The sequence below is a fragment of the Lissotriton vulgaris genome, chromosome 1_1 (genome assembly GCF_964263255.1).
Source record: "Lissotriton vulgaris chromosome 1_1, aLisVul1.2, whole genome shotgun sequence".
Taxonomy (NCBI): domain Eukaryota; kingdom Metazoa; phylum Chordata; class Amphibia; order Caudata; family Salamandridae; genus Lissotriton; species Lissotriton vulgaris.
In genome coordinates this window covers 344,382,921-344,404,902 of record NC_141685.1, presented here as the reverse complement: position 1 = coordinate 344,404,902, position 21,982 = coordinate 344,382,921, and the positions used below count along the sequence as shown (strand labels likewise).

Here is a 21,982-nt window from a genome sequence, read left to right as displayed (position 1 = left end):
ATAGACAGTGGAAGTTGTGACCAATGCACCACTCAACTCTCAAGCCAGTCCGTGAAGCAGCCAGATTTCCAAACGTCATCCATTCTCTGGCTCTACCAGATTCCCAGGTATTTTACTGGACTCTTTGCCCATTGCAATGGAAATTCTGAGGTGAACTCCCGGGTCGCATCTGTGAGCGGGAAAATCACAGATTTTGCCCAGTTGATGCCAACACCGGATAGTCCTCCAAATCCTGTCAATTCCTTAATCAGAGAGTCTAAGTTTGCATCTGGATTTTTAATATATAATGTGACATCATCAGCATACATGGACACTAGTATAACTCAAGGTGTAAAGGCCATGCCACAATGGGAATGATGTTGCTTATGTTGGGCAGCTAAAGGCTCGCTCGGTATGGCCACAAGGATGGGCGACAGGAGACACCCTTGATGTGTCTCTCTAGTAACTCAAAAAAGGGGGAATGGGGAGATCACCCCAGTAATCCGAACACATACCATGGGTTTGTATATAATTGGCCAACCAATTGTGGGAATTTGGGACTTAGTCTTAGTCTAGCCAGTAAAGTAAAAAGAACTCGCAACTCGAGGGAATTAATCACCTTGGTGGCATCTAGGAAAATTGCAGCTGCACTTATAGAAGATTCTATGACCTGGAGAATGGCAACAAAAGTATGACCATTATGCGTAGTGTCTCTACTGGGAACAAAAGCTGAATGGTCAGGGTGAACCACAAGAGGAAGTAAAGAGAGCAACTAGGATGCAATCAGCTTGGCCAGAATGTTACTATCCACATTAATCATTAATACTATAAAACAAATACTCACAGCATTTGGGTCTTTAATACGGTTTTAAAATGGTGACAATAAGCGCCTCTTGGAGAGGTAGAGGTAGTTCACCATTTTCCAGCAATTCACTATACATATTAATAAAGTGATTGGCCAGCAAGGGTACACATTCCTTATAAAAAGCAGATCTAAGTCCATCTAGTTAGGCTGTGTTCGAGGCTCAGAAAAATTACACACACATTAAGTTCTTAGAGTGAGCCCCCAGAACCTGTAGCATCCAAGGGGCTCCATTTTGGGGAGTATGTTGTGTTAAGGGGTGTTTCCTCCGGTAAAAAGACAACTTTTGTTGCCTGGAATCTGGTTTCCCCATTGGGCAACATCGGTCAGTCTGTATGAGATGGTCTAGTCTCTCCATTGGCCTCTGCACAGCTGATCCTGCCACCCCCGAATCCAGTCCACCCCAGGGGACCCGAGTGGGCTGCAGGATCATAATATCTAAAAGTGGCAGCAATTGGCAGGCACAGCACAGAATAAATCATAAGGCCAGTGCAGTAAGGCGGTTGACTGGAAACAGTATAGGGGAAAGCAGGTCTTGCACTCCTATCCCAATCATTGTGTAGTGTCACTTGCAGATCAATTTTCAAGGGTCTGGGGCCTCCCCCTCTATCTTTTTCAGCAAAAACGTCCCAAATTGGAAATGAGGCCCACCGACTGGGCAAGGCAGCTTTCCCGCCTCCTCCGGGCATGCACCTATAATGTGCCCCACTAAGTCCTAGATCCTCAACATGATTGCAACCAACCACCTACGAGGCATGGTGTTCACCTATTGCAGACCTCAGTGGTTATTCACCTCCAGGGTGGGCTCTGTTCAGCAGCATCACATCACCGGCTGTGGCTAATTCCAGTCTCAACTATCAGCTCTTGCATGGGCCCCTGCCTCAAGGGACGACTTGCAACCTGTGGGCTGCCCAGTCGAAACACTGGATCATGGACACAGTCAATATGTGCCAGCCTCAGACCCAGCTGCATCTCCACTTACGGCCTGTTCTGAGTGCTCCTGTGGCTACTAATGATTTTAAAGCTCCGCAGTCACAGAAAGCTCTCCAGCCAGGCACACACTGCTCCCGCACAGCCAACCCAACAGCTTCTGAATGCAAATGGGATTGTAGGCTGCTCCCCCTTCTCCCGGCCACTGACTGACCTACTGGTAAAAAAAGAAGGGGTGGACCGACAAATCGCCACAGCACCGATCCATCTTCTCTTGACGTCCCTGTCTCACCCATGAAAGCCCTTTCTCCCTCTGCTGGCCAGCACACCTCGCGCCTGTTTCAGGGCTAGGCCTCAACTTCTGGGCTGGCACCATTTCCACCTTGGCCGCTACTACATGGTCAAATCCGGGGTCCCATGGTGCAGCAGAACAGGGGGCATCCCTCCGATGATCGGTGGGCCATCGGTGAAGATATATAATTGCCGGATAAGCTTTATGGCCAGCGGAGCTTCACTAGGTGATGGCCATTTTGTGGCCAGGCTCTCTAACGCCCGCCCGTAAGTGTGATATGTTAGTGGCACAGAGCCCCATTCTCCTGGCCTATAAGAAAGTGGGCAGTAAAGTGAAAACGCTGTTGATAGAACTACTGCCACTATAATTAGTGGAAGCAAAATAATATTTGTATTATATCTTTTTTATTGTTCATTTCTTAAATTGAACATACTATTTTGAGGAGTCTGTGCTGACCAGCTGCTTCGCAAATAATGTTACAGGTGCGTTTAAGAAGTAAAAAGCCACTTTTTAACGCTTTCCTCTAGATAGAAGAGGAGAATTCACTCTAATTTGATGTAGTGTTTGTTTTCAGAGTTTAGATTCCTGGTACCCAAATGATCTGCCACCCCATTTCAAATATTTCAAATTAGGTATATAACATGTTTTTAGGAAAGGAATGCAAGGTCCACGTGGGGTATATTTTATTTACTTTGCTAATTAGAAATAGGTGGGGGTGGGGTGTTAGAGAACATTTTAAGCATTATACCTGTCGTTTTAAATTAAATCAGTTTACACACAAGCAGCCATTGATGCTGCTTCAGTACAATGTTTTAGAGTGAATATGACTCTAACCACTACATTATGGATCTTTTGGAATTTATTTAGTGAACATTGGGGTAAGCCCACATTGCCATAATCCAACTAAGCTTGAAAAACAGGCATTAGCCGTCATAACCTTTTGAGGAGAAGTGAGAAATTATACAGCACAGAGTGAGAAGATGGAACAAGCAAGACTTTGATAACATATCCATTAGTTTGTCTGTACCTTCAAGACAATGAAAGAAGTCAATACGTTTAGAACAGTATATGCCTCCTCTGGACAGTCTCCCAGATTCGAAGGCCATAGAGAATATTTCAATCAATTCACCCTGCTGAAGATTGACAGTATTTCAGATTCTTTTGGGATTAAACCTGAGGACATTTTGCTTCATCCTTGAAGCTACTTAAGGTAGCGTGGCTTGAACCTCAACATTTGTATAATACTTAATGTTCATATAAATCATAGTTCGTGTGGGATCTAATTACGGACAATTACTGATACCGTAGCACGTTCACAGTCTATCACACTCAGGATCCATTGGAAAGCATACAGTGGGGCTGTTGTGGTGGTACAGGGGCCAACAGGAGTGAGTGGCCTACTATACTATACTTCAGAAAGGACTACCTTTCATTACCCGACCAAGGAACCAAAGGCACATTTTCATTGTTTGAATTTAGGTTCATGGAGAATGTGCTATGCCACTTTGGTGAAACATTATCAATTCAGTATTTTGTTTAAGACCATACAAATGTAATAACTGTATGTATGTGTAAATAATATATGCACCCTTACTTGGATAAAGTGCTCTGCTGATCATGCCAGGAAATACCACAAAAAAGGTGGGCAATATTTTCAAGTAACCACCTAACACTGAGCCTCCTTTTGCATGTGAAAGGTTCTTTGCTGAGAGGGACCTCTGGACTAGTACCTGAAACAGACAAAAAAATGATTAAAAGGACATAGCTCTGTTATACATCAATGATCATGCAAGAACTTGGAGATAGTATCTGTAAAATGTCCACCATTCAAATTTCTCAAACCAATTTGAAATTAAGTCACTTATCTACATGCACAAATGGTAAGAATTTATGGTAACCTGCTTGCCGTACATTTTATAGGCCTGATTCACAAAGGTAAACTTCCACTTTTGTGTAAGTTTACACTTGATGTAGTAATTTTACAACGTTTTGCTATTCACAAACTATGAGTGCGATTTACTACTAGTAATTTTACTAGTAGTAAAATTAAGAAACTATGAAGCATGGCTGGGTTGTACCTTGTGCAAGCCAATATACAAGTAATAGAGCTCATAACAAATTGCTCCAGGGAACAAAAGGGGAACGGCCACCAATGTCCCAAAAAATCCTCTGTATAAAACACAGTGAATAAACAGTGAACAAATTATTATTCCCGAGCACAACACAAATCCAGAGTTTTCTAATTCAATCAATATCAAGAGTAAATAGTCCAAAAATATGTTTGATCTTAAAGGTTCAGACAATAAATTATTTTCTTTTTCTTTTTTCTGCACAGTTGCAATGTTTTCAAAGAATGATGAATCTTGTTGATAGATTGATTAACATCACCAATAATGTAGCCAAAAAAGCCGACACGTGTTTCATCACGGGCAAACATCTCCCGGTGACATCATCAGGGCAGAACAATTCTCCACGATCGAGATCACCACATTCCAGGTATAACCTGTTTGTGGTCCCATACAGCATGAGACAAAAATAAATCTGTTTTTCTTATATAGGTCACGTATCCTTTGGTTGTTTGTCCAAATATATGGCCACATTTGTCAAGAAACTATGAGTTTCCCGAAACGCCGTAGAAGATAATGGGAGCACTCTCCTAGAATTGAAAATTCTTTTCTCTTTGGCCTGGACCTGACTTATAGTCTCTTGAGAAATTAGGCCATACACTGAATGCGGCTCAGGGGGCGGAGAGTGTGCTCCCCTGCCTTTTATAATTAAATTGACCCATGGCAGATGGGGTCTTGGGCCAAAAGAGGCTTGGGGAGGGTGGGAAACTGGCCACATCTCCACTCCCCCAAAAAATGTACTTGGGAGCAAACACATGTTTCTATGCCAGTGCAGGCAGGGAGACTCCAGTGTCTCAGAGGTGGGCTTCCCAGGAGGACACAGCAAGTGAGCCAGACCAGGAGATGGGGTTCCCAAGGGTGTTAAAGGTTCAGGAAGGGGGGCCACATGGCCCTCTCCTCTTTAAATATACTTAAGGCCCTGTTTGGATGGCGTTCCCTAGATTTGAATCTGGCTCAGAGACGGAGTCGCGGGCCCCCTCCCTTTTATAAATAGATTGGGCCACTGAGGATGGTGTCCCAGGGACAACAAACAGCGCTGGCAGTTGGGCTGTGTGCTGCCCAAATGATTGGGCCCCGGGGGATGGAGACCCCAGGGCCAAACAATGGCTTTGGGAGAAGGGCAGCACACCCTTTTCCTTTCTAAATAGGTTCGACCCAGGAGATTGGTCGGGTTCACCATACATATCGATGGTGTACAAATATTACTGTCTGAAAGATAACTCTCAAAAGGGTAGGCTGACATTAATTTAGCAGTCAAGGTACTCTACATGGTTTGTGGCAGAGTATTGTTCTCATTAAACTCTAAATTAGACCCCACATTTTTGTTCTAACATGTGGAAAATACAAGCTATATTCTACAGCTAAGAGGAACTATATAAAAAGAAACATGTGATGCTCCAAAATATAAAATGTCTTGTCATTGAGAGAAATGATCAGACATTCAAATCAAATCTATTTAAGCGCACAATAGTTAGAACCACAGCCCACCTTCATCATCACCCATCATGTCCTTGGAGCGATAGTCTTTCATAAGGGAAACAGCCATTAACATGGAGACAATACCATGCATTACAATGTCCATGCAGTCCTTACAATGCAGATGCCTTTAATACACATGCCATTACCACACATATACCGCTACCACATAAGCCTTTATCACACATTATTGGGTAAGTATATAGGGAAGTACATGTAAGCATGTCTATCCTTTAAATTGAATTTATATATGAATTTCTAGCATATATATATATATATATATGGATATATATCTATATATATATATATATGTGTGTGTGTGTGTGTTTATTTTTAAAATTTAATATATGTATAAGGTTTCTACCCATATATTTAGGGATGAGATGTCAGGGGTATAGAGGGGTTGAGTGGGAAAGTCTATTAAAAATCAAAAATGCATTTTAATACCTCAACATTCATGTTTAAACAATACAATAAAGTCCAACAATAATATACTACACATTTAATTGTTAATAATAGCATGGGTATGTAAAATGTGTAACAACATTTTCCATCCATTTTAGAAATAACAAAACATTTGAAATAATTTTACAGGCAAATGCAAGTAACCAATCCCAGTTTTTTTTAACAAAATATTTATTAAAACAATTTTAAAAATTCTGAAAAGATTACAATAAATTCTAAATACATAACTTATTTTATAAAAATATAACATATTATTTACAAAATGTATAACATATTTTAGGTCGAGCCTAGCAGTACGCATGCGCTGCTCTACAAGGTATGTATTACCCAGAATAGGGCTTGAAGGACAACCCAAGTTTTCTATTGGCTCTTGTTAGAGTCCATCATAAATGGTTGCTCTTGTTTGGTGAATGTGCTTAATTAGTCCCACCTTTTGGTGTTTCCGACCCTTCCAGGCGAATGCCCCTGTTACTGTGTTCTTACTGTTTTCTTTCACTTATGGCCCTTTGTGAACCCTTTTCTAGTTTGCCTCGTCTGTGCATGGCTCCCGTTTCAAGGACAACTACCCGCTCACTGGACTCTTGTTCTCTTTACTATGAGCTGACTCCTCATATCCTCCAGCCTGCCAGCCCGGCTGGCTCATTTACCATCAAGTCAGGCTTCTCCTCACCACTATCTTCTCCTACTCAAGTCTGTAGGCAGGATCTCCCCAGTCTAGCAGTCTCCCCCTGCCTTTAGCAGCTCTCTCTTCTACCTCCCTGAGAGCCTCTTCTTCCCTGCCCATGGCACCTCCCCTCTCCAGCTGTGAGCAGACTTGATAAAAGGTTTCCCATGCTCATCAGGCTCATCACTTCTACTTCCCTGAACAGGAATCTAATTTGTAAATACAACTTAGTTCCTTTCTGATCAGCCACTACGAACAGTTGTCCAAAACTCCAGCTAGTTATATGTGGGGTGCACCATCCTTTCTGCTAAGGTCCGCGTGAGTTCATCAGGCTCCTCGATTCTCTCCCGCAGTTTAATTTGTGTACGTGCATAGCATGATTCACTAGCAGTGTTTGCTACCAGCACTAGTCACGAATCATCAAAGGTGTTGTTTCTGTCTGAGGCAGGTGTCCACATGAGTGCATTGTGTGCCCATGGCACTTTATTGCTATTTTAATGTGATTGTTAGCCGTGCACAATTCACACAACTGTTTAATTGCCTACAGGACATTCAGTTAAGTGGCTGTTTTGCGCCACCATTTTTACCCACTGCTGTTATCGCTCACTCCACGCTGCTGCTATCTACCCCTGTTCTTTGTAGGGACCCAGCCAACTGTAATGTGTGTACCAGTGGCAGAGCACAAGAACGGCGTTGACATAAATGAAGTGCCAAAACCAAAATAGCTTGCCCATAAATGTTTGAGTGTATTGTTCAGGAGGAATGCGTTTTCTGGGTTGTGCTTTCAAAGAACACGGACTGTAACATTCTTTCGGTGAATTGTGTGAGTTTATAAACATCAGGCGCCTGGAGTCAACAAGAGCCATGTTTAGTCAGAACCTTGTGACTCTTTCAGCCTAGTATCACAAGATCGGGTGATCAAACTTCAACATTGTGGCATATGTTTCATAATTAGTAGGCACTGATAAACTTTACTTCTTTGCTTTGAAAGGCAGATTACAAGTACCTGCACTTCTCATCAGAGGTTCAGTAATTTCATTGGAAGAGTACAGACACTTCTGTCAGTAGTAAGTAAAAGAAATCTGCAAATAGAGAGCATTTTGATTCTGCTAATATCAAAATGTAAGTTACATTTATATTGAGAAAATACAGCAAACCTTCTGCCATATACCTCTCTGTTAAATGAAGTGACTGGAATGTGTCTTGTGGTGAGATAAAGAGAATAGTTGTCCTAAAGGCATAATCCTGTTTCTCAGCGCCAGAAGCATCTGCACCTTAGCGCAATTCAGCATCAATGCATTACCACCCCAGCAGCAACTCAGCACCAATGCATTACCACTTCAGCATCAATGCAGCACCACCTCAGCACAGCACCAACTCAGGATCACTCAGCACCACCTAACCACCAGATCAGCACCACTTGGGCACCAGCCTAGCACCACCACCTCAGAATGACTCAGCAATACCACAGCATCACTCAGAACCACCTCCACACTAGCCCACCACCACCTCAGCACCACTTCAGTATCAATCAGCACCAGTGCAGCACAACCTCAGCACAGCACATACACATCAGCACAGCATCAGTGCAGTACCACCCCGCATCAACAAAGAACATATCAATATCAGCACAGTACCATCATAGCATTAGCACAGCGCCACCTCCACATCAGTGCACCACCACCACTGCAGCACCTATTCGGTATCAGTGCAGCACCACCTCAGCATCAGCACAGCATCACCTCAACACAGCATCAACTCAGCATCACTCAGCACCACCTGAGCACTAGCACAGTACCACCACCTCAGCATGACTCAGCACTACTTCGGCATGTCAGCACCACCTCAGTATCACTCAGCATCACCTGAGCACCAACACAGCACCACCTCAGCAGCATCAGCACAGCACCCTCTCGGCATCAGCAAAGCCTCCCCGACAGTGCACCACCACCAGTTCAGAACCAACTCAGCAAGAGAGCAGCACCACCAGAGCACCAGTGCAGCACCACCTCAACATCAGCACAGCACCCTCTCATCACAGCACCACCAGCGCAGGCCCGTCTTAACACCAGTGGAGCATTTTCAGCACATGCTGAGCACTACTATAGCACCACTTCAGCACAGCACCACCTCAGCAGCAGCTCAGTGTCACCTCACCACAGCACCAACTCAGCATCATTCGCCACCAGTGCAGCTTCACCACCACAGCATCACTCAGCACCAGGACACCACTGAATGTCTGACATAATATCAATGCCAAAAATATAGACGTCAAAAATATCGGAGGCGGAACATCGAAGTCAAGGATATCGAAGTCCTATCCGCATTAAAGTAAGTACAACAATATCGAATAAAAAACATTGTTGTAAAAAATATCGTTTTTTTATGTTTAAAAATAATATAAAAGTAAATAAATAATGGATATAATTAAAATAAACATAGTTAAAAATATGTTTAAAATTATAATTGATACATATAATGTAATAAAATATAATATATATACTTACTTAATATTTACAATTAATTACTTAACTTGTTAAAAAACATTTTATAAATTATAAATACATACATACACATACAACAATAATATAAATAAAAATATCAAAACTAAATATAACAAATATTAAAAAATAATGTAAAATAAATTATACACTAAATTAACTAAAACAGTAAAGATTGGACAGCGTAGGAGTAAAAATTACTGTTCTAACTCCAGAGAGTGCAACAGTAGGGAAAGTGTTGGATAACGTAAGGATTGAAATTACTATTCCAACTCCAGTGAGTGCAACAGTAGGGAAAGTGTTGGACAGCGTAGAGGTTAAAATTACTATTCCAACTCCAGGGGGTGCAACAGTAGGGAAAGTGTTGGATAGCGTAAGGGTTTAAATTACTATTCCAACTCCAGAGGGTGCAACAGTAGGGAACGTGTTGGATAGCGTAGGGGTTAAGATTACTATTCCAACTCCAGAGTGTGCAACTGTAGGGAAAGTGTTGCATAGAATAGGGGTTAAAACTACTTTTTCAACTCCAGAGGGTGCAACACTTGGGAGAGTGTTGGATAGCATAGGGCAGTTTCCCAAACTGTGGTCCGCAGACCCCAGGGGTCTTTGACACAGTCCCAGGGGGTCCACAGGCCTCAGTTTTAAAAACACTGCAAAGTTCATTGTATACTTAGCAGTTTTTGAGCAACAATATTAGTGGAAAGGGGCGACCATTCGGTCCCCCCGAACGTATGGCGGAGTACCACGATCCCCCCGGGAAGCCATCTTGGGCGGGAGGCGAGTCTCGGCTGGTATGCCCGAAGCGGCGTAGCCGGGGCGCGCCTTTTCCCGCCCTGGAGTGGGCTGGCCTAGACACTGACGCGGCTGGGCCACGCCCTCGGGGCAGGCCGGGGCGGGTTTACGCCCGCCCTGAAGACGGATAAAAGGAGCAACAAGCCAAGGAAGCATCCTCTTGTTCCTGTGCTCTGAAGCTGCACCACCTCGCTGCACGTGAGCTCGAGACGGAACGAAGAGCCAATTTTGAGCGTTGTAATCTTTCTTGTTTGTTTTTCAGATACTCTGTCGTGAGAATGCCTAAGAAGGCGGGAAAGCGAATGACTACCGACCAGATGCTGCGTGTTCTCATGAAGGAGGTGACCGACTTAAAGAAGCGAATGGCGGAGAAAGACGAGGAAGGGGGGCCGAAACGTCCTCTGGCAGGAGCAGCTCCAGGAGGAAAAGGCAAGAGGCCCAGAAGGGGAGCAGCTGGGGGAGACAACCCAGTTCCCTGTACCCCACTCGAAGCACCCACTCCTTTGCCAGAGGAAGGGAATCCGATTCCCGTAGTGGTCACCCCCGTGTCCGGGGAGGATATGCCGCCCGAGCTGGCAGCTCAATTAGCAGCGTGGTTGGGTAAAGGTAGCAAGGGCGCCACGGCTGACGACGCGCAGGTGTTGATGAGGCAGCTGCGGGAAACAAGGGAAGCGACGACGGCACCATCGCCATCAGTTTCAGTCGCCGATACAGCTTCCGGTTCAGGTAAGCGGCCATTGCCGATTGCGAGGGATGAGTCGGCACCCTCTCGGAGGGAAAAATTGGGTCAGCATGTCCCTCTGGCTATTAAAGAGAAGATATGGGCAGGGGAATATATAAACATCTTCTCGTTGCTTACCGACCATTATGAAATGGAGCATGTTAAGAGCCAGAAAGAGCTCATGCATCCAAGTGTTTGGCGCGCAAAGATGGCCGCTTTTAAGGTAAATGAAAACATTGGTAATTGGGGCAAGGCATGGGGGTTTTTTACATCCATTTTGGGTGAACGTAGGCCCGAATTGCTGCCCGAATTGCCGATTTATCAGTCACGGATCATGGGGTACTCTGTATCTCACGAGGGCAATCATTGGTTTTGTTACGACAATATTTTCAGGAAAGCGAAAGAACATGATAAAAACTTAACTTGGGATTGTTATGATTCTGTGTCCTGGTCCAAAATGGAGGACTCTGGTATGTTGAAGGTGCCATTGGTGGGAAGTAACGTTGGTGAATCCTCCCGCCAATATGCGGGGACGCCCTTTCGATCAGGTACGAGTAACGACAATCACTCGAGGCCAGCCGGCAACGCAAATAAAAGGGGGGTTTGTTGGAACTTTAACAGGGGGAAATGTACTAGGCCCCAGGGGTCATGCAAATTTAGGCACGAATGTGGGGTGTGTGGGCAATCATCCCATCCTGAGTCCATGTGCAGAGCCAAAACGGGTGATAACGGGGGTAGAGGAGGCGCCAAACAGGTCTGACATAGTCCGAGGGGCGCCTTTACCTACCCCGATTGATACCATGGCAATGATTCCCTGGCTCAGCGAATACCCGGATCACGCTTCCGCTGGGGTGTTGCGCAACGGATTTTCATATGGTTTCCGCATCCCAGTGGGAGAGTTTCAGGGTATGCCACAATGTAAAAACCAGATATCGGTCTTACAGCATACGACCGTGGTACAAGAAAAGATCGGGAAGGAGGTGGCTCGAGGTCGAGTCGCCGGTCCATTTAATGTGCCACCAGTTGCTAACTTTGTTTGTTCCCCTTTAGGGGTGGTCCCCAAGAAGGACCCGGGGGAGTTTCGGCTGATACATAATTTATCAGCCCCACGTGGTCTTTCAGTAAACGATGCGATAGACCCGGAAGTGTGTTCGGTGCGGTACGCATCCTTCGATGAGGCCGTAGCCATTTTGAATCGCCTGGGGCCCGGTGCGCTGATGGCAAAATCTGATATCGAGTCAGCGTTCCGGTTGCTCCCGGTACATCCAGACGATCAGCGTCTCCTTGGTTTCATGTTTCAGGGTCATTATTACATGGATAGGTGTATGCCGATGGGGTGCTCTATATCTTGTGCCTATTTTGAAAAGTTCAGTTGCTTCCTGCAATGGGTCTTCACGAGGAAAACGGGGTTTCAACATGTGATGCATTATCTCGATGACTTCTTGTTTCTGGGGGCAGCCGGGGATCCCGAATGTGGACAGGCTTTGACTGCATTTTGTGTTTTGATGAATCAGTTTGGCGTGCCATTGGCGCCAGGTAAGACTGTGGGTCCCTCGACTTGCCTCGAGTTTCTGGGGATCGAGCTTGATTCCGAGGAAGGTTGTTTTCGTCTACCAGGGGACAAAGTGTTAAGATTCAGGGCATCCCTGCAAATGTGTATAAGTGAGTCTAAGGTTAGGCTACATCAATTACAGCAATTGGTGGGACAGTTGAATTTTGCCCTAAGAGTTATACCGATGGCCCGCCCCTTTTCTCGCTCGATCGCTCAAGCCATGGTCGGCCTGAAGGAGGGTCATCATCGCACAAGGCTATCGGCAGAGGTTCGCCAGGACATGCGCATTTGGTTGGCATTTCTGGCGGATTTCAATGGCCGAATTGTCTGGAACAAACCGGCCGTGTCCTCCGAGGAGCTGGGGCTGTGGACGGATTCGGCAGGGAGCATTGGTTTTGGCGCCATATTCGGCACTCAGTGGTCGGCACAAAAATGGCCGTCATGGTGGCATGAGAGTGGTCTGACAAGTAACATTGCTTTCCTTGAACTTTTTCCCATTCTGGTGGCCCTGAGAACTTGGCCCGAGGGGTTCAGAGATCACTCTGTGGTATTCTGGTCTGATAACATGACCGTTGTTGAGTGTATCAATAGCCAGGCAGCACGATGCAAGTGGATTCTGAGATTGCTCAAGGAAATTGTGTTATTATGTATGCAATTGAATGTAGTATTTAAGGCAAGACATGTCCCGGGGGTGATGAACCAGGCGGCTGATGCGCTTTCTTGTTTTCGTATGCAGGCCTTCTGGGGTTTTCTGCCCACAGCGGACCCGGTGGCAGCACCCTTTCCCGAAGCTCTCTGGTCTCTCGGTGCCCCGAACTACAGAACCTCGTGGGAGAGAGTTTAGCACCCAGGACGAGGAAGGCATATGAAGGGGCGTTCCGTTCCTATTGGGCCTTTTTGGGGGCAGCTAGAGGGGAGCTTTGGGGCCAGGAGGAGTTGGTAGTGAAATTCCTGCTATCTTTACGTCATACAGGCAAATCAGTGGCTACGGCCCAGAGGCATCGGGCCGCCATTTCCTTTGTGGCTAGGGCTCATGGGATCCAGGACCCGACAGCGTCTTTCGTTGTGCAAAAAGCGCTACGTGGGTGGCAACGCCTTGAGGGTCGCAGAGTAGATGATAGGCGCCCGATAGGTCTGGATAGGTTGGCTTTGTTGTTATCTGTACTTCCTGCAACATGTTCATCCCAGTATGAAGCAGTGTTATTCCGAGCCGCTTTTGTGCTAGCATTCCATGGGGCTATGCGGGTGAGCGAATTAGTGGCAAGGAACAAGCAGGATACCAGGGGGGGACTGTGTCGGGAGCACGTCCAAGTCAGGGGGGAGACAATGACTGTCTCATTTGTCAAGTCCAAGACTGATCAGGGTTCAATGGGGGACTGCATAATGATACGAAGGATCCCCGGGTCCTCCATGTGCCCGGTGAGTTGTGTAGAGGAGAATTTAGCACAGAGGGTGGCATCATGGGGGGGGACCTTGTTGAGACACGCTGACGCCACCCCACTGACGAGGTTTCAGTTTCAGCGGGTGCTTGCGATGTCGATTACGGCTGCGGGCTTGAACCCGAGCGAGTTTGGGACCCATTCCTTTCGGATAGGGGCTGCTACAGAGGCTACGGCCAGGGGTCTGAATGTTGAACAAATTAAACGTGTGGGGCGTTGGTCCTCTAATTGTTATAAGAGGTATGTGCGGTTGCACATGTTGTGAAGCTGTAACGATGTACTCACGCTTCTTGTTTTTGTTTGGTTTCAGTTGCGCAAGCTTACGAGGCGGGGCGGACTATGCAGTCGACCCAACACCGGGCCAGCGGTCATACTTCACCGGCTGTGAAAAAGGAGGTGTGGGTCGTGGGCCACTCATACGTGAGGCGAGCCGCGGACGTATTCAAAGCAGGTGACATGAATCACGTGGCTGGGGAATACGGGTACAGTGTGTCCTTCTACGGAAAGGGCGGACTCTGTATTGACCAGTTTCAATCATTTTTTGAGGGTTTGCTAGGGCGGACGAGGTCACCGCCGTCTATAGTCATAGTACATCTTGGGGGCAATGATTTGGTCACCACTGGTAGACGACTTCTTCTTGAGGCGATGCTTTCCACTGTAAGTTGGTTGGCGAGGAGAGTTCCAGGGTGCATGATTGCATGGTCACATATGATCCCACGTAAAGTATGGCGGGGGGCTGTTTCTGTTTCTGCTTTAAACCATTCAGTAAGGAAAATTAATAACAACGTGAGTAGATTATTCCGTTCCAATACACTGCATTCTATTTCGCATGGTTGTATTACTGGTGACAGTATGTATTTGGGGGATGGTGTTCATTTGTCCCGGGTGGGGAACGAGTTACTCATAGGAGACTGTATAGCTTGGCTAAAGACTTTAAGACATGACCTTTAGGTAGGAGTGTTGTGGGGGGTCCGGATAGCCGGTCAACTATCCGGCCTGTGGCGGTAAGGTCATGATCGGTGAGCACTAATTGGAAGATCCCTATGAGTGGGCGTCACCCATTACGGATGGGAGCGCTCGAAGGAGGTGGCCATTGGCCCCTCAACGGGGAAGGCGGTCCCTTCTAAGGATGGGACGCCGAAAGGAAAGGAAAGGCGGTCAAGGCCCCTTCCTGGGTAGGGGGGGCTACAGCCCCCTCCCGGAGAATTTCCCGGGGCCAGGACATCTGCGACGGCAGATGTGGTAAGTTGTGTGGGGTTTGGGGGGGGTCTACGCTACCTTCTAGATTCCTCACACGAGTCCTCGGACGACCTTTAAGTGGCGTCGAGTTTATTGGGGCCCCCGTCAAGTCAAGGGAAATTGGTAGTTGCACTCGAGGTACACCTCTGTGCGGTCGCCCCTCACAAGTAAGGGGGATATTTCTGGTTAGGGATCTTGACACCGGTTACGACCTTGCCGTTGGCCCTTAAACGTTAGGATGTACAATTTCAAAATTTCAAGTTAGATGTTTTGTAGGATGTTAGTTCGGCTAGGAGAACCTTTGTATTAGAGAATATGTTAAGGTTAGCCAAACATCGCAATGTGGTAATGAAATTGTACATAATATGAAACTGTTATTTTAATGTTTTAATTTTGTTTCATATTTTAATAAATACGGCCGGGAGGGTCACTCCCTCCCGTCTTCCAAAAGTTCAGAACTGTTTCCGGTTTCCCATCCTTGAGGATTGTGTTGAGAGGGGGTGGCGGGTATCTCAGCCATATGGAAAGGGGCGACCATTCGGTCCCCCCGAACGTATGGCGGAGTACCACGATCCCCCCGGGAAGCCATCTTGGGCGGGAGGCGAGTCTCGGCTGGTATGCCCGAAGCGGCGTAGCCGGGGCGCGCCTTTTCTCGCCCTGGAGTGGGCTGGCCTAGACACTGACGCGGCCGGGCCACGCCCTCGGGGCAGGCCGGGGCGGGTTTACGCCCGCCCTGAAGACGAATAAAAGGAGCAACAAGCCAAGGAAGCATCCTCTTGTTCCTGTGCTCTGAAGCTGCACCACCTCGCTGCACGTGAGCTCGAGACGGAACGAAGAGCCAATTTTGACCCACCCACCAGCCCCTGAAGACAGCAAGTAGTTTTGAATAAAGTTTGATGTGGTAACTCTTTTATTTACAGGTCGGATTATTATCGTGATAACCTTGAATATGCAATAAAGAAATGGTCAATTTGTGGTATGTTTTGCAAATAAAGTAATCTTGCTCTAGTGTTGATCAGTAGCATGTTTTTAAAATTGTTGCTTTTAACTGTCTTTTAAGTAATTTAGTCATTTAGTTTAGAACTCATTTAGTTTAGAACTGTCGTATTTATTTTGGTCGGGCGGTAAGGTCATGATCGGTGAGCACTAATTGGAAGATCCCTATGAGTGGGCGTCACCCATTACGGATGGGAGCGCTCGAAGGAGGTGGCCATTGGCCCCTCAACGGGGAAGGCGGTCCCTTCTAAGGATGGGACGCCGAAAGGAAAGGAAAGGCGGTCAAGGCCCCTTCCTGGGTAGGGGGGGCTACAGCCCCCTCCCGGAGAATTTCCCGGGGCCAGGACATCTGCGACGGCAGATGTGGTAAGTTGTGTGGGGTTTGGGGGGGGTCTACGCTACCTTCTAGATTCCTCACACGAGTCCTCAAACGACCTTTAAGTGGCGTCGAGTTTATTGGGGCCCCCGTCAAGTCAAGGGAAATTGGTAGTTGCACTCGAGGTACACCTCTGTGCGGTCGCCCCTCACAAGTGAGGGGGATATTTCTGGTTAGGGATCTTGACACCGGTTACGACCTTGCCGTTGGCCCTTAAACGTTAGGATGTACAATTTCAAAATTTCAAGTTAGATGTTTTGTAGGATGTTAGTTCGGCTAGGAGAACCTTTGTATTAGAGAATATGTTAAGGTTAGCCAAACATCGCAATGTGGTAATGAAATTGTACATAATATGAAACTGTTATTTTAATGTTTTAATTTTGTTTCATATTTTAATAAATACGGCCGGGAGGGTCACTCCCTCCCGTCTTCCAAAAGTTCAGAACTGTTTCCGGTTTCCCATCCTTGGGGATTGTGTTGAGAGGGGGTGGCGGGTATCTCAGCCATATGTCAAGATAACGCCAGTGATTAATGTATCTGCTGTCCAGTGCAGCTATGACTTATCATTGTAGCACAGAGGTTTAATATGCCTACTGCAAAGAACATGTACAACGCATTTTAAAAAACAGTATTTTATGTGTATAGGTCAATGGGTAACTGTTTTTTCACAGATATTCTTTTTTTACTGTGCAGTTCATAAGTGACAATCGTAATCTAGCACAGTGACCTATAAACAAATGGTGCAGCCCTGTGTTTTCCCTTGTCCTGGCGCTACACTTAGCAGTGTAGCGCCGAAGTAGGAACCTTTGCAAAATAGTACAAGGGTGTCTGCATGTAGGGAAAGATTATTTATGTACTGGAAGGTCCCCCTTCCTGCACATAAACAATCTTGAAATGTCGTTTAGTCGCTTCAAAGTGTGCTGCATACATTGAAGTTACAAAATGTAATTTTTTTTAAAGATTGTTTATGTGCAGGAAGGATCACCTTTCTGAACATAAACAATCCAAGGTGTTTTGATTTTTCTATGTGTGCTGCACAAGGCACCACACATCGAAAAAGCAAAAACAAAGAGAAATAAAGCATTTCTCCTCATTTTGGCAAGTTAAGACCAGGTTTTCCCTGGTCTTAATTTTGGCACTGCCTTCTATTCATGCTGCCCTGTCCATCAACTGTGTTTTTTGCATTTGTCACCCCGAGTGGAATGGGTATGCTCAGACGTGAGTCCCATGCTCTCCACACCACTGTATTCAAGCAAGCCTGCCTGAAGACGGCTGGAGTGCCAGAAACCGGCCCTCTGAAGCTTGTTTCTGGTCCAGGGAAGGCATGGCGTTGCAGTTCAGGCTGGACTGTTCCCATGAGGCACAGGGTCAGACTGATTTGCATATGGCCATGTCTGAACTGGGGTGGTGTGGAGTGAATTAAACGATGGATTTAGGCCCAGATCTCTGTACTGGGGTGAATGTATGACATTATTCTGCATTCTGTCCATCAACTGTGGTTTTTGCATTTGTCACCCCGAGTGGGATGGGTATGCTCATACGTGAGTCCCATGCTCGCCACACCACTGGATTCAAGCAAGCCGGGCTGAAGACGGCTGGAAAGCCAGAAACCGGTCCTCGGAAGCTTGTTTCCAGTCCAGGGAAGGCATGGCTTGGCAGTTCGGCTGGACTGTTCCCAAGACTGATTTGCATATGGCCATGTCTGAACTGGGGTGGTGTGGAGTGCAAAGAAACGATGGATTTTTGCCCAGATCTCTGTACTGGGGTGAATGTATGACATTATTCTGCATTCTGTCCATCAACTGTGGTTTTTGCATTTGTCACCCCGAGTGGGATGGGTATGCTCAGACGTGAGTCCCATGCTCTCCACACCACTGGATTCAAGCAAGCCGGGCTGAAGACGGCTGGAAAGCCAGAAACCGGTCCTCGGAAGCTTGTTTCCGGTCCAGGGAAGGCATGGCTTGGCAGTTCGGGCTGGACTGTTCCCAAGACTGATTTGCATATGGCCATGTCTGAACTGGGGTGGTGTGGAGTGCAAGAAAACGATGGATTTTGGCCCAGATCTCTGTACTGGGGTGAATGTATGACATTGTTCTGCATTCTGTCCATCAACGGTGGTTTTTGCATTTGTCACCCCGAGTGGGATGGGTATGCTCAGACGTGAGTCCCATGCTCTCCACACCACTGGATTCAAGCAAGCCGGGCTGAAGACGGCTGGAATGCCAGAAACCGGTCCTCGGAAGCTTGTTTCCGGTCCAGGGAAGGCATGGCTTTGCAGTTCGGGCTGGACTGTTCCCATGAGGCACAGGGTCAGACTGATTTGCATATGGCCATGTCTGAACTGGGGTGGTGTGGAGTGCAAAAAAACGGTGGATTTAGGCCCAGATCTCTGTACTGGGGTGAATGTATGACATTGTTCTGCATTCTGGCCATCAACTGTGGTTTTTGCACTTGTAAATAGGGGCAGCATCAAAATCAATGGGTGTTGCAGTGGAATGCCGACAGCAACACCCACTGCCCACACCTTTCACGCTAAGCATTGCATAAAAGGGAGGCTTATTTACAAGGCAGCGTTAAGCCACGTTAAGTGGCTTAAAGATGCCTTGTAAATAGGGCGAAGCACCTTTCGCCACGGGAACGTCGCAAAAAGTAAAATTCCCATGCAATAGGGGATTGTAAATATGCTCCTAAAATCCTAAGTAATTCGAGTATTTGTTTTGTGTGCACACAAATTACTGTTTTAATGTTTGAAATTTAAATTATACAAATTGCTTTGGGGTCTGCGGTTTCCAGTGGTGACTCAATGGGGGTCCTCAGGAGAAAAAAAATTTGGGAACCACTGGATAGTGGTTAAAATTACTATTCCAACACCAGAGGGTGCAACAGTAGGAACAGTGTTGGATAGCGTAGGGGTTAAAATTACTATTTTAACTCCAGAGGGTGCAACAGTAGGGAAAGTGTTGGATAGCGTAGATTTCAAAATAACTTACTAATAATCAAAATAATTTTTGGGTAAAAAATAATAATTTAATTATTAAATTACAACAAATTAATTAACAATTCTAATAAATATTTATTTCAAAATAATTACCAATTAATAATTAATCAACAACTAAAATAAATAAAATTAAATAGTAATTATTAAAAATGTATTAATAAATATTTAAAATAAAAAATAAATATTTTTTTATACCCAAAACAATAATTAATAGAAAAAAATTGAGCAATTAATAAATAATTAACAATACATTATTGATAAATACCAATACATTATAAATAATCACATGTAATTACCAATTAATAATTCATTAACAATAAATTATTTCGAACACTTATTACCATTTAATAATTGATTAACAATAATTTAATTATCAATATTCAACACTAAAATAAATAACTAATTAATTACAATTAAATTACTTCCCACCCTATTATCCTATATCCTCACAACACACTTCAATAATAAATTAATGTACTTACTATAATTACCAATTAATCAATTATTAGAACTTAATGACCAATTAATAAAAATAAATTACCAATTAATAATTATTTAACATAACAATAATTATCAATACAATAAATACCAATTACATAATTACTTAATTACAATTACATTACTGCCCACCCTATTCGGCTATAAACCCACACCCCGCTACAGAACTAAAATGCAAAATTTATTTAAAAATAGTTAATAATTCCTAAAAAATAGTTTATTAATTTACTATAATTAAATTAGTTCCCATCCTATTATCCTATAATCCCACAACAGTACTAAAAAGCATAATTTACTTTAAAAATGTATTACTAACTTCTAAAAATGTAATACATATATTTTATAACTAGTACAATAATTAACAAAAATTATAAAAACAAACATATAAAATACATAATAAATTACATAACACTAATATTAATATCGATATTAGTAACATCAATATTTTTGCTATCGATATTACTAACTTTGATATTAACCAAAATTATATTTCTTACCTTCAGGTCGATATTCTTGTCGTTAATATTCTTGATTTTGATATTCCGTCCCTTCGATATATTAAACTTGATATTCTTGTAGGTTGAAAAAAAAAGTCGATATTTAGACTGTTTACCCACACCACCACCTCAGCATCACTCAGAACCACCTGAGTATCATTCAGCATTACCACTACCTCAACATCACTCAACACCACCTGAGTATCATTCATCTTCACCTAAGCATCACCTATGCTCCGGGAACCACTTCCTCAATATCACTTAGCACCCCTCCATTCTGCCGTCAGAATATGGCATCTGTTGATTCTCCCCTAGTGTCCCTCCGCTGCTCGTGTTGTAATTCAGGTATTATTTCACAACCCTCCCCCTCCCGTTGTTTATACCCTCCCCCCAAACCTAAAAAAAGCTGTAAAAAACAAGCATTAGAAAAGGTAGGAAAAAGTTGCCAGCATTGTATGTTAATTCTTTTTTAATGGGGTCGTTTAGTTGTACACAATGTCTTCTTCGTTAAAAATAAGGTAACAAAAATGCTTATAACACTTTTTAATTACAACTTTTCAACATGCTTCACAGCAGCCACAATTCTCTGCAGCATAGTTTAAAGACTTTGGCAAAGCCAATAACTCTGGCTATGCAGTTATAAGTTCGAAGGTCCCAAGGTGAGCCCCAGTGGCTATTCCAATGTTTCTTTTAACATTCTTAAAGAATTTTCCCATGCTTTCTCATTGAATTCAATGGGGATAGTTGTCCTTTTTTCTTTCTTCTTTCAGCCTGGCCGTTCGCTGTTTTCCATCTGTTTTTACAGTTGGTGGAGCCTTGCAATCAAGATCAGAAGCAAGGAAGAGCTGTGATCAGGTAAGAAACTTTACTTTATTTTTGTAAATATTATGGTGGTAAAATTCACTGTAAGAAATGATGAGGAAAGTAAATAGATCATGCACTTAGAAAATCTGTATGTTTTTACTGTTTCGAAAATGTTTCCACCCTCATGCAGGTTGCTTTCATATGTACACTTTGGACAGTTACTTATTTTTGCCTCGCAGGCAGTGTCCTGCACATTCCCTGTGGTTAGAACCTGGCCGACTTTGAATAGTAATTTTTCCTCCTTTCACTGACCCGTACATTCCCTGAGGTAAGTACCCACGACAGTTAGAAAGTAATTGTGCCCCCTGGTGGAGTAAGAACAGTCATTTTCCCCAGTCAATGTCCAGCACTTTCCGTAAGGTAAGTACGGAGTGGAGTTAGCATAGTAATTTTTTACCCTGTCACTGTCCAGCACCTTCCCTGAGGTAAGTTCCTGGCGGAGAAAGAATTGTAATTTGGCTTCCCAGGCACAGTCCAGTATCAAGTCCTAGTAGATAATATTTAAAGTATATATAGTTAGGACCTATTTTCCATAGGAAATTCACAACATTCTATTTCCAATAACTTTGGCATCGGTTGATTAATCTTTGCGAGCCAATGATGGTCCTGGAGACCACCACCCCCCAGTGCCATCTCCTGCAGAGTCTCGGGGTGCAAACCCCAGGGACACAGCTGATTGCTATGGCAGGGCTGGAGCTTCGCGGCTCCCACCCTG

General features: G+C 44.7%; 1 protein-coding gene across 1 annotated transcript in view; it reads right to left on the bottom strand.

Annotated features, from left to right (window-relative positions):
- The window catches only part of LOC147747153 (sodium/glucose cotransporter 4-like), a 782,848-nt gene that overhangs the window by 314,589 nt on the left and 446,277 nt on the right, over nucleotides 1-21,982 (bottom strand). The window contains exon 8 of the mRNA XM_086952400.1: nucleotides 3,658-3,793. Coding sequence (XP_086808526.1) covers nucleotides 3,658-3,793 — 136 coding nt within the window. The remainder of the gene's footprint in view (nucleotides 1-3,657; nucleotides 3,794-21,982) is intronic.